The 13,919-nt window shown below is 46.4% G+C and overlaps 1 protein-coding gene across 1 annotated transcript in view; it reads right to left on the bottom strand.

Annotated features, from left to right (window-relative positions):
* Nucleotides 1–13,919, bottom strand: part of CDK15 (cyclin dependent kinase 15) — a gene marked incomplete at its 3' end in the record, with an annotated part of 76,745 nt that overhangs the window by 9,480 nt on the left and 53,346 nt on the right. The window contains exon 11 of the mRNA XM_008057117.2: nucleotides 1,444–1,492. Within this exon, the coding sequence (XP_008055308.2) occupies nucleotides 1,444–1,492 (49 nt within the window). The remainder of the gene's footprint in view (nucleotides 1–1,443; nucleotides 1,493–13,919) is intronic.

Here is a 13,919-nt window from a genome sequence, read left to right as displayed (position 1 = left end):
GGCTAGTGGCCGCTGTGTTAGACAACACAGCTCTAGACATCATTTTCTGTTTTAAGGATCTGAGCAGAGAAGTTAGAAGTCTGAGTGAAGACATTCAAATAGATTATTGCTAAGGACAAGGGAAGGGGCAGAGGTAGTGGGTGTTGTACAGCCAGAAAAACTGGAGGGATATTCATAGAATCAAGACTACTTCACCCTGGAAAGAAAGGCTGGTGACATTATCTTCTGCCATGGGACAGTGGCAGCACCAACAGCAGCAGAGTAGAGTATCAAGGCAGTTTGCATTTCTGCTGGAAGCCAGGAGTGACATAAAAGCCAGTCACAGGCAGTGCTGAGATCTGCGTAGCCCTGGCTGGGGCTGGGGAGCCTGGCCGCCGCGTGAGGGGGTGTGCACATCTTGAATGAAACGATGAGCAGCAGCTCTCTGGAACCTGTCTCCAATAGTGGGGATGTTCGGGTTACCCCATGCTTTTGAAAATCAGAGTGGAGGGTGCAGAGGTCCTGGGGAGGGCTGTCCCTCCCGATGAAAGCCTTTGGGAGTCCACAGTTCTACGTTCCCGACCTATTTTCCTCTTTGTACCCTCAAATTCCGTCTACATGAAGGTTTTTTGAAGCCCATGAACAGTACGGAGGAACAAATCAAACGGCACTCTACTGAGCTCAACTCCAGCACATTTCCAGGGAAGAACAATGTTTAAATGTTGGGTGAGGACCTCGGCCGGGGACATTCTCCTGCTCCTCCCCACCTGCGAGTGTGTTTTCCTTTGACATTTGAGCTATTTCCCCTGTCTCTGATGTTTTCCCCCACTGCCCTTTTTGCCTCCTCACTGAAGCAAAAAGAACAGAGCCTCGGCTAATTACTCCCAGATCAAATAATACTGGTTATTGTAATTGGTCATTGTCCGAAAACACTGAGTTCTTCTTAGCCTGAGGTTGCCTGGCACGGCTTAGTTAGCTAACTATTCCCGGAATGTCTCTATTATCTGTTTTACTCTGCAAAAGAAACCAGGGATTTGTTGAAAGCTGGTAATAAAAGTCTGCCCTGGACCGAGCAGAGCGTACGTGGAGAGGGCCTGGGAAAGCATGACCCCCATGAATCAAGCCCCCCTTCCTCCAATAGCCACTCAATGATGTTATTTGGTTTCTCTGTGTCAGAGAATAATAAACCCACTAGGTTTTCTTGCAGGCCAATGCTGCCTGGTTCTCAGGGCCTGGGGCATGGCTGAGGGACACAAAACAATTTTAATGACCAAACTCACTGAAAGTAAAATAGTTCAGAGAGAAAAACCAACAGACTCACAGGGGCTGCTTCTCCTAAAGGCATCTTCCTGGGGCTTAGAGCCCCTCAGGAGAGGTGCTTAGGGATGGTGACTCCAGGGACTGAAATCCAGCGAAATGTCTCCTTGGCCCTGCCGAAAGGTAACCTCCCGGGGTGGTACTCACCTGTTCCAGACAAGCTGAAGGCTCCGAGGCTTAGGCAGCGGGAACCATTCTAGAAACACAGAGAGAAATATCAAAAAGCAAAATCAACCTGAAAATCCTGTGGCCCAAAATACTGTTACAATTCTAGATGCTCTTTGTGGCTTGGGCTAAAAAAAAAAAGGATTCAGGTATCAGGAAGGCTAAAATAATGATTTTTAAAACCTCGTCTCGGTGAAAGGTCACTATTATGGGTTGAACTGTGTGCTCCCCAAATGAGTATGTTGAAGTCCTAACTTCTCAGAACATGACCTTATACGTGCTGGGCCATGGTGGCTCATGGCTATAATCCCAGTACTTTGGGAGGCTGAGGCAGGAGGATTGCTTGAGTCCGGGAGTTCGAAGCTGTGGTGAGCCATGATTGCGCCTCTGCACTCCAGCCTGGGTGATAGAGTCCCTGTTTTTTGTTTTTGTTTTTAAAAGGAATAGAATAGGACCTTATATGGAAATAGGGTCATTGCAGATGTAATTTGTCAAGATGAAGTTGTTAGGGTGGCACCTAATCCAATTTAACTCGTATCCTCATAAAAACGGGAAATTTGGACACAGAGGTAGCCACATGTCAGGCAATACAACGAAAAGATGCAGGGAGAAGGTGCTGTCCACATGCCAAGGAGAGAGGCCTAGAAGGAACCAACCCTTCCCAGTCTCCAGAGCTGTGGGACAACCCGCTTGTGGTTGAAGCCACCCAGTTTGTGGGATTTTGTTACAGCAGCCCTAGCAGACTTCTTATACAGTCAAACATTCAGCAAAAAGTCAGCAAATATGCATTTACTGTGTGCTCTGTGCAGAGCATGAACTAAGAGCAGGGGAGAATACAAAAGATATGAAAAGAACCTCCCACCTTCACAGAGCTCACAGGTCATTAGGGAGAACAAAGAACATGTGTGAAATGTGACAAATGGTGACGCAAAGTCTGCAAGACCCAGAAGTGGTCGACGGTCGACAGCAAGGGGGCCTAATTTTAGATGTCACTTGTGGCAAAAATGGAAGTAGGTGCTGAGCTGAATCATCCAAAATAGGTGATAACAAAAATCCTAATTCTCTTTGCTGTACTCAGTATCATTTCCACTTGGATACACCTGGTTCTTCTATTGTTCTTGGTATTACCGCTATTTAACCCAAACTAAAACCCCGCCATGACAGGGGACAATTTCCCGTGCATTCAGAAATACGGAGAGAATGCTTATTCTTTTTTTTTTCTGAGTTGGAGTCCCACTCTGTCGCTCAGACTGGAGTGCAGTGGCCACTCCGACGCAGCTGGGCTCTGTCAATCCTTCCGCCTCAGCCTTCTGAGTAGCTGGAACTACAGGCGCGTGCTACCACGCCCAGCTAGTTTTTGATTGATTGTAGAGATAAGGTCTCGCCAAGTTGCCCAGGCGGGTCTTGAACCCGTGGGCGCAGGCAATCCACTCACCTCAGCCTCCCAAAGACGCGGGATTACAGGCTGAGCCACCGAGCTCGTCCGAGAGTGCTTATTCTTTGTGAGGCCATAAGGGGAGTTGTGGAGGATGCACAGTGATGTTCCTCATCAGATTTCCTCTACTGCCCTCTCCAAACTGAGGAAATTATATTTCAACTCCAATCTAAGATGATATTTCTGCCTCATATTTTTCTTAGGCCTGAAAGGTCTTAAAAATCTGGTCTTAAAAATCTCTTCCTTTAGTTCCCATATGAATGGGCTAAACCAGGACTACTTATCACAAAAAAGAATTTCATCATGGTTGAGCAAAAATTAATTTGATATACTGACATATTCATGTGGGTTTGCACATAGAAAGACCTAGAAGACTACTCACCATACAGAGATAGTGGTTGCAGAGGCCTACCTGTTTCACTTCTATGCCTATTTTCTCAAACTTTATTTACTTATTATTTTTGAGTTGAGGTCTCTGTCACTCAGGCTGGAGTGGCACAATCACGACTCACCACAGCCTCCAACTCCTGGGCTCAGGTGATCCTCCCGCCTCAGCCTCCCGAGTAGCTGGGACTACAGGCATGTACCACCACACATGGACAATTTTTGTTTTTATATTTTGTAGAGATGAGGTCTTGCTATGTTGCACAGGCTGGTCTCCAATTCCTGGCCTCAAGTGCTTCACCTGCCTTGGCCTCCCAAAGTGCTGGGATAATAGGTGTAAGCTACCACGCCCAGTCTCAAACATTTTTAAAATAGAGAGCTTATATAGCATTATTTTGTGATTTCAAAAGTTCAATTAAAAATTGGATTTCTTAATTTTTTTTTTTTTTTTTTTTGAGTTGGAGTCTCACTCTGTCGCCCAGACTGGAGTGCAGTGGCATACTCCTGGCCACCGCAGCCTCGACCTGCTGGGCTCCGGTGATCCTTCTGCCTCAGCCTTCCAAGTAGCTGGAACTATAGGTGTAAGCTACCACGCCCGGCTAATTTTTTGATTTATTGTAGAGATGAGGGCTTGCCAAGTTACCCAGGCGGGTCTCGAACCTGCGGGCTCAGGCAATCCACTCACCTCAGCCTCCCAAAGGCGTGGGATTACAGGCTGAGCCACTGAGCCCGGCTAAAAATTGGATTTCTCGTGCTAAGAGTTGTAGAGTAGGAGAAGTTGATCAAGGAACGTGATTTTGGCTGAGTTCTCAAGGTCAGACACAATTAGACATGAACCTCTCCTGGCTAGCGTTTACAGGCCCAGGTGTGCGCTGAGGGAAACCCTTGTTCACACAGGTTATCTACTCTCTGTTTGGTACGATTTTGCCTCATTTCAAAATAACGAGCAAAGCTTAGAAGAGCTGGCATCTGTTAGTAGAGTTTTTTTACCAACTCATTTTCTCTGCCCATTTACAGTTCTAGCCTGACCAAACACAAGACAATAAATATCTGCTCCTCCGGCCACATCCTGACTTCCAATCAACACCATGAAATCCGCCCCTCCCACTCTGTCTTACTTCTGAGCACTCCGTTTGCTGTGTTTTCTGGTCTTTAATGTTTAAATACCACTCCTAGCTCTAGTGCTGCTCTTGTGGAGGATGGGTTGGGGGTTAGCTGAGCTCAGGTTTGAATACCCAACTGCATCTTGGGTTTTGCTGAGACCTTACACAAGCTACGCTGACCACAGCCACCCTTGACTCTTTCACACAGGCTGGTGGGGGAAGTCACCTCAAGGATGCTGAGATCATCCAATGACATGCTGAGTGGAAGTGCCCACTTTGGATCATTAAACCAATACATCTGATTTGCTTTGCCTTCCTTTGAAAAGTGATGGACAGTGTAGACAGTGTGTGGTTAGGCACTTGGAACCCAGACCCAAGTTTTGAATCCATGCTATGCCACTCACAAGGTGTGTGTCCTGAAGGTGTTGCTCACTGGGCCTCAGTTTTCCCATCTGCGGAAGGGAATAATAATAGTTCCTACTGCCTAGGGTTGTGAGAACTAGGATAGTCAGGGTCATATAAATATCCCATCATGCTCTGTCTCTTTTTTCCCCCTGCTTCCCATTCCCCCTCAGGTATTTCCTCCTTATTGTTCTCATTGGAAATTGTCTATGTTTCCTTCTATCGAAATTGTAATTTGCGCCAAGCTCTCATTCTTACAGGAGGGGAATCCCAAAAAACCCTGGAATTTATTTATCAAAAATTGTGTATATATTCTTACATGTTTAAACTTCAGTCACCTTCAAAGTACTCTCCGCATGATGCAATACACCTATTGAGGTGCTTTTCCCACTGTTGAAAACTTTGAACTTGCCAATTTTGATGCCTTTTAATGCTTCTGCTGTTTTGTGTTTCACCTCTTCCACATTGGCCAAATGTTTCCCTCTGAGGACTTTTTTTCATCTGAGGAAACAAAAAAAAGTCGCTTGGGGCGAGATCAGGGAATAGGAAGGGTGGGGCACAGGGGTCACGCCATTTTGGGTCAAAAACTGCTGAACACTCAGGGTGGTGTGGGCAGGTGCAGTCGTAAATCATCCACCATGAAAAAGGTAAACAGTTGAAAGAATCTGCACAAAAAAAATTCACTGAAGCTGAATGCAACCTCTCACAACACTAGCTGAACACTGGTGCCGATGAGTTCCTAGAACCCTCACCTAGTGGGGGAAACCTGTATTACAAGGGGCCAGCCCTCCAAGAGATAATTCCGGTTTTTTTGGTTCCCCCCCCCCCGTAAGTCTGCTTGGTTTCTTTTGAGCACTCAGTGTGGACCAGAGGTTGCTTCTTAGCTGTGTGATATAGTAACACAAACACAGTCCCAGACGCCAGTCTCCTTGTTGCCACTTATGAGAACTGAGATTTTGGGGAAATTGCCTAACCTCTCTGTTTAAATAATTGAGACATTTCCAAATCTGTCAAATGGGAATCATTTCCCAGTTGCTGGGAGGATTAGGTAAGACCAAGCACAGGGCATATATGAGGGGCTCATCAAGTGTTAGTTTTGTTCCTTTTAATTCTTGCTGTTTCGACCACTCATTTTGGAGAGGTAGGATGGTCTCACACAGGTTCTCAAGCAAGGCTGCATATTAGCATCACTCGGGGAGCTTCTAAAAGAAAAGGAGCCCTAGAGTTTGATTCAACGAGTCTGGGGAGGGTCCAGGTATCGTCAGTTGTTGTTCTGTTGTTACGACTTTAATGGTCTCCAGATGTTTCTAGCGAGGAGCGACAGAGGACCTCAGGTCTAGCAAGGAGGGCAGGGCAACTCCTCCCCAGCAACTCCACACACACTTCTCTGAGGCTTGTATCCTATCTGTGAAAACTCAAGTGAGGTTGTTGTAAAAATTTAATTAATCGATGTACAAAAAAGTTGCAGAAATAATATCTGACACATACTTGAAATGTTGTTCAAGGCTGTGAAAGAGGAAGCATGCTGAGGGAAAACTCAGTTCTCATAAATTCTACCAGAAAAGGGATAACCTGTAAGAGTTGTCTCAGGGAGGGATGTGGTTCACGCCTGTAATCCCAGCACTTTGGGAAGCTGAGGCAGGAGGATCACTTGAGTCCAGGAGTTTGAGACAAGCCTAGGTGACATAGTGAGACCCTGTCTCTACAAAACAATTTTAAAATGTTAGCTGGGCGTGGTGGTGTATGCCTGTAGTCTCAGTTACTCAGGAGGCTGAGGTAGGAGGATTGTTTGAGCCCAGGAGTTGGAGGCTGCAGTGAGCCCTGATCATGTCACTGCACTGTAGCCTGAGCAACAGGGCAAGACCATGTCTCAAAAATAAACTGTAAGAACATAGATAAGGTTAAATGTGGGACGACACCGAGAGTGGCACAGAGAAAGCCTAAAAAGCCTGCCTAAAAAAATAAACAAAATTTTAAAATAAGAGTCAGCCAGGCATGGTGGCTCACACCTGTAATCTTAGCACTTTGGGAAGTGAAGGCAAGAGGATTGCTTGAGCCCAGGAATTCAAGACCAAACTTGGCAATACAGCAAGACCTCATCTCTCAAAAAAAAAAAAGAAAATTAGCCGGACGTGGTGGCATGTACCTTATAGTCCCAGCTATAAGCTGAGGTGTAAGGATCACCAGAGCCCAAGAGTTCGAGGCTGTGGTGAGCCGTGAGTGTGCCACTGCACTCTAGCCTGGGCGACAGAGTGAGACCCGACTCAAAAAAAAAGGTTGCTTCAGGACCCCAGGAGTAACAACATCCTGTGCCTGAAGTTCCACGTTTTGTGACTGGTCTTGCTGACTTCCTTCACACATCTGTCTTGCAGCTATATTCTCTGAGATAGAGGAATTTTTGTGCCCAGAGTCGGTCGGGGGAAGCCTCATTGGGAGTGGCTATAAAGCAGAGGCCAGGCCCTGCACTTGTTCGAGGCCCACCCTCTTGCCCAGGCAGGCAGCCTGATGCCCAGCGACCCTGCCTCTCTCCGCCTGATCTTCCCAGGAGCGGAGCTGTGAGCCATCAGCCAGAGAATGATCCACAGACAGACAGGCATTCCACTCTGCGCCATTTCAAGGGGAGTCTGTTTCTCGGCTTCAATAGCAGCGAAAAATAATAGGCCTGGACGTAGCTTGTTTCCCTTCTCCCTCCAAAGACGACAGTAAATCATTAGACCAGATTTTTCTCCTCCTCCCTCTGCGGTTTTCTTTAAAAGAGTTCTCATTTGAGTTCAATTGAAATTCGAGGCAGGAAAAGTAAAGGAAGTTGCTAAAGAAAAGGAAAAAAGCAGAACATTTACATTTCCAAACTAAATGGAATAAAATTAAAATGAGAGCGGAACTGTTGCTACCATATTTTAAAAGTCAATTTTCCATAAATATTGAATAAAGCTCATTTCACAACAAATTCAAGCATGGTAACCTTAGTCAATAGAGATGTGTTGATTGCTTGGCAAAACAGCTTTGGGCCCATGTGGAGTCTGAGCTCAAAGTAAAACATTTTCTAGGTGCTATAGTCTAGCCTCAATTGCCCTAAGGTTATCTCCTAGCCGGGTCTACTGAACTCTGGAATTTCCCAAACACAATGCGCTCTTGAGATACCCTATATTTAAATAGTTGATAATGTTGTCAGCCTTATTTCACTATATTGAGCAGTAACTTTGAAACTGCACTGCCCACATCTGCAGCCCTTTTCTCCTACCTACACACACACTTAACGCCTCACCGCTTCCTTCACTCTTTCCCACAGGGCTGGCTTGGAAACTTCTTTTGTTCTTGGCTCCAGGAGGCTTCACCAGGCTTCAGATTCTTTTCAGAGCATCATCAGGACTCTAAGAGGCAGTGCTCTATGGCATTTGAGCCTGGAACGCCTCCTTCCTTCCTTCCTTCCTTCCTTCCTTCCTTCCTTCCTTCCTTCCTTCCTTCCATCTCATTCTGTTGCCCTGGCTGGCGTGCAATACCATGATCATAGCTCACTTCACCCTTGAACTCCTGCGTTCAAGAGATCCTCTTGCCTCATCTTCCTGAGTAACTGGGACTATAGGCACACATCACCACACCCAGTTAATTTTTTAAATTTTTTGTAGAGACAGGTTCTCCTTGTGTTGCCCAGGCTGGTCTCAAACTCCTGGCTTAAAGCAATCCTTCCACCTCAGCCTCCCGAAGTGCTGAGATTACATGCCTCAGTAACTGCACCCAACCTTTATTTTTTGTTTTTGTTTAAGAGTTAGGGTCTCACTTTTTCATCCAGGCCACAGTCCAGAGGTGTGATCATAGTTCACTGCAGCCTCCAACGCCTGGGCTCACGTGATCCTCCCACCTCCCTCCCTAGTAGCTGGGACTAAAGGCACACACTACCCAGCCGTGCTTATCACTTTTTAAACCCTGCATCAAAACTTTCTGTGATTTCTGAAAAAATACCCCATCCTCTGAAGCCCATTCCTACAGTCTTTATAGAGGCAGAGAGGCCAGGCCTTGCTCCTTGTGGGTGGACAAGGTGGAGGGAGTAGTCTTGGTCAGGACCTGTCCCTCTCTCAGGAGCAAGACCATGGCTCACATCTGTCCATCCCTACAAATGATTTTTGAGCTACAGATTGATTGTGCTTATCAGTGTTTATCATGTTTCACGATGTAACATTTGACAACACCTACCACTTGCTGTCACCTCCACAAATTTTGAAGAACCACCCCATGTGGTCATTAGGCTCAGCCCTGAGAATGCAGATATGGTGCCCAGCCATCCATCCCCCACCCCAAGCTAGTGGTCATGTGGTTTCCATGGTATTTCATTATCTCTAGTCTCCTCCAGCCCCTCTCGCTCTTCCTTCTCAGCTCCCAAAGACCCCTATCCTGCCACCTGGCCCCTCAGTATGGGTCCCCAGGGTTCCCTCACGGTCTTCTCTTTCTACACACCTCCCTTGGGCAACTAAATTCACACCTGGGGCTTTAAACACCAATTTAAGCAGACACCATATCTGAGTGTCTAGACCAGACTCTTGTACTCACAGTCGTATTGACTTGCTTTTTAGATAGCTCTATTGGGTGGCCACACAGATACCTCATCCCAGCATGTTCAAACCTTGTACTCATTACCTTACCCATAAATCTCTTCCTTCTCTCTTTTGTCCCCTGCAAATAAAATAGCAGGGATATCACTGTGACAGCAGTGAAGGGGGTTGTCATTCTTTTACCCACTGGATGTAGATTTCTCCTTCACAACTCAAATCCAATCAGTTACAGCCTTCCATGGACTCTACCTTCCAGATGGTTTTCCTGTTTGTCTTCTAGAATCTAGAGCATTGTCATGTTGCTTCTGGTTTTGCCTGCTGCTAATTAAATTCCACATATAGGGCAAGCTGTGGTGGCTCACACCTGTAATCCCAGCACTTTGGGAGGCCAAGGCAGGAGGATCACTTGAGTCCAGAAGTTTGAGATCAGCCTGGGCAACATAGTGAGACCTTGTCTCTGCAAAAAACATAAGTTAAAAAAAAATTTCTAGGCCAGATGCAGTGGCTCATGCCTGTAATCCCGGCATTTTGGGAGACCAAGGAGGGAGGACTACTTGAGCCCAGGAGTTTGAGACCAGCCTGGGCAATGCAATAAGACCTCATCTCTATAAAACATTTAAAAAATATTAACTGTGCATGGTGGCACATGCCTGTAGTCCCAACTACTTGGGACTTTACAGTAGGCTAAGACAGAAGGATTGCCTGCGCCCAGGAAGCTGAGGCCGGTGGTGGCCATAAGCGTGCCTCTGCACTCCATCCTGGGCGACAGGGTGAGACACCGACTCAAACAAAACAAAACAAACAAACACCCTCTACATCTAGTCTTCCAATCAAATTTTCCTAAAAGTTAAATCCTACCATATACTTCCCTGTTTATAGGTCAAAGTCCAGGGTGGTTACCAAGCACTTTCCAGTCTGGTCCTGTTGACCTTTCCAGGTTAATGTCCAGCCTCGGCCCATTACACAGCCGATGTTTTAGCTCCTGGCAGTTTACTGCTTTGTATATTACCAGAGACACCTGCTCCCCTGTGCTTCTGCATCCAGTCTTTCTGCCTGGATGCAGTCCCTCTGCTCACCGGAAGAAGGCTGGCTTCCTCCAGCCATCTTCTCTAGCTGCCCTGGCCAGCCCATGTCTTTCTCTCAAAATCATCCCTAGATTCCCCGAATGAAGAGAACCTTTCCAGGTGTTCTTAAAGACCCCCGGGGATGCTGCAATGCCACAGGGTACCATTCTTTCTCTGCCCCTCTAGACTTGTGCCTTGAAGGCAGGATTCAATGTCTTCTTTATTTTGACTCTCACAGTCCCCAGCACAGAGCAGTCAATAAACATTTGCTGAATGAACAGGAAGTTGATGCTTGGATGAAAGACAGAAAGAAAATAAATGTATCAAACTTTATGCTTCAAGTGTTAGAGTAACCCAGGTGATTGCGCTTGCCATCCTGCTCTGTGTGTTACAGTGATTGGGGTGTAAGTCACCAGCCCCAGGACTAGGAAGGAGCCTCTGGTTTGAGCCATTTCCATGGCATTTGGCCCCTGAAGGCCTCTTTTCTTCTTGAACTGGGAAGAAACACAGCAGGATTTTGTCTTATTTTTATTCTTTTTTAACATTTAAAACGTTAATTCTTTTTTTTTTGAGTTGGAGTTTCATTCCATCGCCCAGACTGGAGTGCAGTGGCCGCTCCCGGTCACCGCAGCCTCGGCCCACTGGGCTCCAGTGATCCTTCCGCCTCAGCTTTCCGAGTAGCCGGAATTACAGGTATGTGCACCATGCCCGGCTGATTTTTTTATTTATTGTAGAAATGCGATCTCACCAAGTTGCCCAGGCAGGTCTCGAACCTGTGGGCTCAGGCAATTCACTCACCTCAGCCTCCCAAAGATGCGGGATTACAGGCTGAGCCACCGAGCCTGGCTTACGTTAATTCTTTTTTAAATGGATAAATAAAAACTGTATATTTTTAGCAGGGCTTTACTTTAGAAAGAAACACTTTTTACCTGCTTTCCCTCCCATGTGATTTTTCCTCACCTTAATTACTTTAAGATCATCTACACCCCCTCAATAAAAACTAATAATTGACACCAAATAAATTAAAGATGAGAAAACTAAAAATAAATGTAGAAATGAGAAGCGACTATTAATGAAGATCAAAGTGACTGTGTATCTAAATTAATTTCCCTGACTGACTGGAGGATGGGTTAATAAAGATGTTAATAGCAACTCCCCGGGAGCCGTGGGCCGCTCCAGACACAAGTGAGCAGTAATGAGCCCAGTCGCAGCTCACGCGCTGGTGGCTGCATTAGCTTCAGCGAGGGAGGTTGCTGGAGTCCCAGGCTAGGGACGCCACTCACATTCTGTTCCCGGCACACGTCACCAAGATCGCAGACACTAAAATCAAGTCAAGTTGGAAAGGCAGAATCATTTGGAGTTGGATGTGGAAGTGCTATTCACTGGTTCCCAGTCTTGGGCACTGTTTATTATTATTTTATTACTATTATTATTTTTTGGGTCTGAGTCTCACTCTGTTGCCCAGGCTGGAGTGCAGTGGCACAATCACGGCTTACCGTAGCCTCAACCTCCTGGGCTCAGGTGATACTCCTGTTTTAGCCTCCTGAGTAGCTGGGACTATAGGAGCACACCAGCCCACCTGGCTAACTTTTTAATTTCTTTTGTAGAGATGAAGTTTCGCTTTGTTGCCCAGGCTGGTCTCAAACTCCTGGCCTCAAGAGATCCTTCTGCCTCGGCCTCCCAAAGTATTGGGAATGAGAAGTTGCTGAATGAATGAGAAGTTGGTACTGGGATTGCAGTTGTGAGCCACTGTGCCTAGCTGGGCATTGTTTAAATTGCCAAATCATTATATTTGCCCTTTGGTAGTTAAGGTCAACGGAAATACTACTACAAGCACCACCTCAGAGTCCAGCAGGTGACACCCTGCCCGGCCGGGTGACATTGGCAAGATACATACCTCTCTCAAAGCGTCAGCTCTCTCACCAATAAAGTGGGGATAATAGCACTGCCTCTCCTGACAGGGCTGCTGGGAATCATGGTAGAATAATGTGTGTAAAGTGTCCAACTCACAGTGAGTGCTCAGTAAACATCAGCTATTATTACCCAGCAATAAGGTGAATCATAACTTACATGTTCTTTCTTGGCAAAGCACATAGAACAAGAATTATTAGAGTCCTAGAGGTTGCAATCGAAACTAGAACCCAGCTTTTCAAACTCCTAGTCACTAATTTCATTTCCCCTATTATCTACTGACTACCTACTATGTGCCAGTTTGGGAGCATGTGCAAAATTCTGGAAGCATGAGAATGGCCAGATTTGTTCTGTAGAAGATTCCAGTGCTCTGCCCACCATGCCATGTGTGGGTGAAGTTTACGAGAACACGAACGCTGCCGGCGATGTAGCAGCCCTTACTGAATACCCATTACACAGGCTATAGGGAACAAGGGTTCTCCCAGGGAAGAGTCCTGTGGGCACAGCACAAGCAGACCTTTTACTGCAGTGTAGGCGTGAGGACCCATCACCAGACAGGGCCGTCTTAACCGACGCTCAAACTGACTTAGGTAGGTATTTGAAAATTGAGAGTCAGATGAGTGTGGCAGCTCACACCTATAATCCCAGCACTCTGGGAGGTCTGGGAGGGAGGATTGCTTGAGCCCAAGAGTTTGAGACTATCCTGGGCAACATAGTGAGACCTCGTCTCTACAAAAAAGTCAAAAAATTAGCCGGGTCTGGTGGTGCATGCCTGTAGTTCCAGCTACTCACAAGGTTGAAGCAGAAGGATTGCCTGAGCCCAAGAGGTTGAAGTTGTGGTGAGGGGGATCATGCCATTGTACTCCAGCCTGGGTGACAGAGTGAGACCATAGCTCAAAAAAACAAAAGCAAAAACTGATAGCTCTTAGAATATGCAGATTCAGGCAAGGTTGGGGACAAGCAAGTAAAAACGAAAGTCAGCTCTGGTGCCAGGAGGTGTGTCTGACATCTAAGAAGGCCAAGATAAAGAAACAGACATGGCATCAGTCCTCACACACTTGTCATTGGGTCTAATCACAACGAGTCACTGAGCAGCTGAACTTCTATGCTGGGTAAAAAAAAACCCGAATGTGAAACAGCCTTTACTAAAAGGTAGTAAAAGCTAGTGAAAGTATCATGCCTACTAAAAGTCAGGCATGATAGCAGACACAGTTCACTGATTTTGTTTACTTCTCAGAACCACTCTGCAGAATAGGGCAGAAGGACACAACATGGTTAATGGAAGGAAGACAAGGTTTAGATGCAGATTTGACCAGTTTGCGTTAAAAAAAATACCTCCCTGTGGGCCTGAGAGAAAAATTCTTGTTTCCTCATCTGTAAAATGGGGCTACCCCACCCAGCATCCGACTTGGCACACAGCAGCAGGGATGTTCTGAGCACGGCACATAGGGAGCACTTAATTTATTTATTTATTTATTTACTTATTTACTTATTTTTGAGTTGGAGTCTCACTCTGTCGCCCAGACTGGAGTGCAGTGGCCGCTCCTGGCCACCGCCGGCCACCGCGGCCTCGACCTGCTGGGCTCCGGCGATCCTTCCGCCTCAGCCTTCC

This window comes from Carlito syrichta, unplaced genomic scaffold, assembly GCF_000164805.1.
Source record: "Carlito syrichta isolate Samal-C Ts95f unplaced genomic scaffold, Tarsius_syrichta-2.0.1 Scaffold302755, whole genome shotgun sequence".
NCBI lineage: Eukaryota > Metazoa > Chordata > Mammalia > Primates > Tarsiidae > Carlito > Carlito syrichta.
The sequence above is the reverse complement of the archived record's forward strand: the minus strand, read 5'-3'. Positions and strand labels throughout refer to the sequence as shown.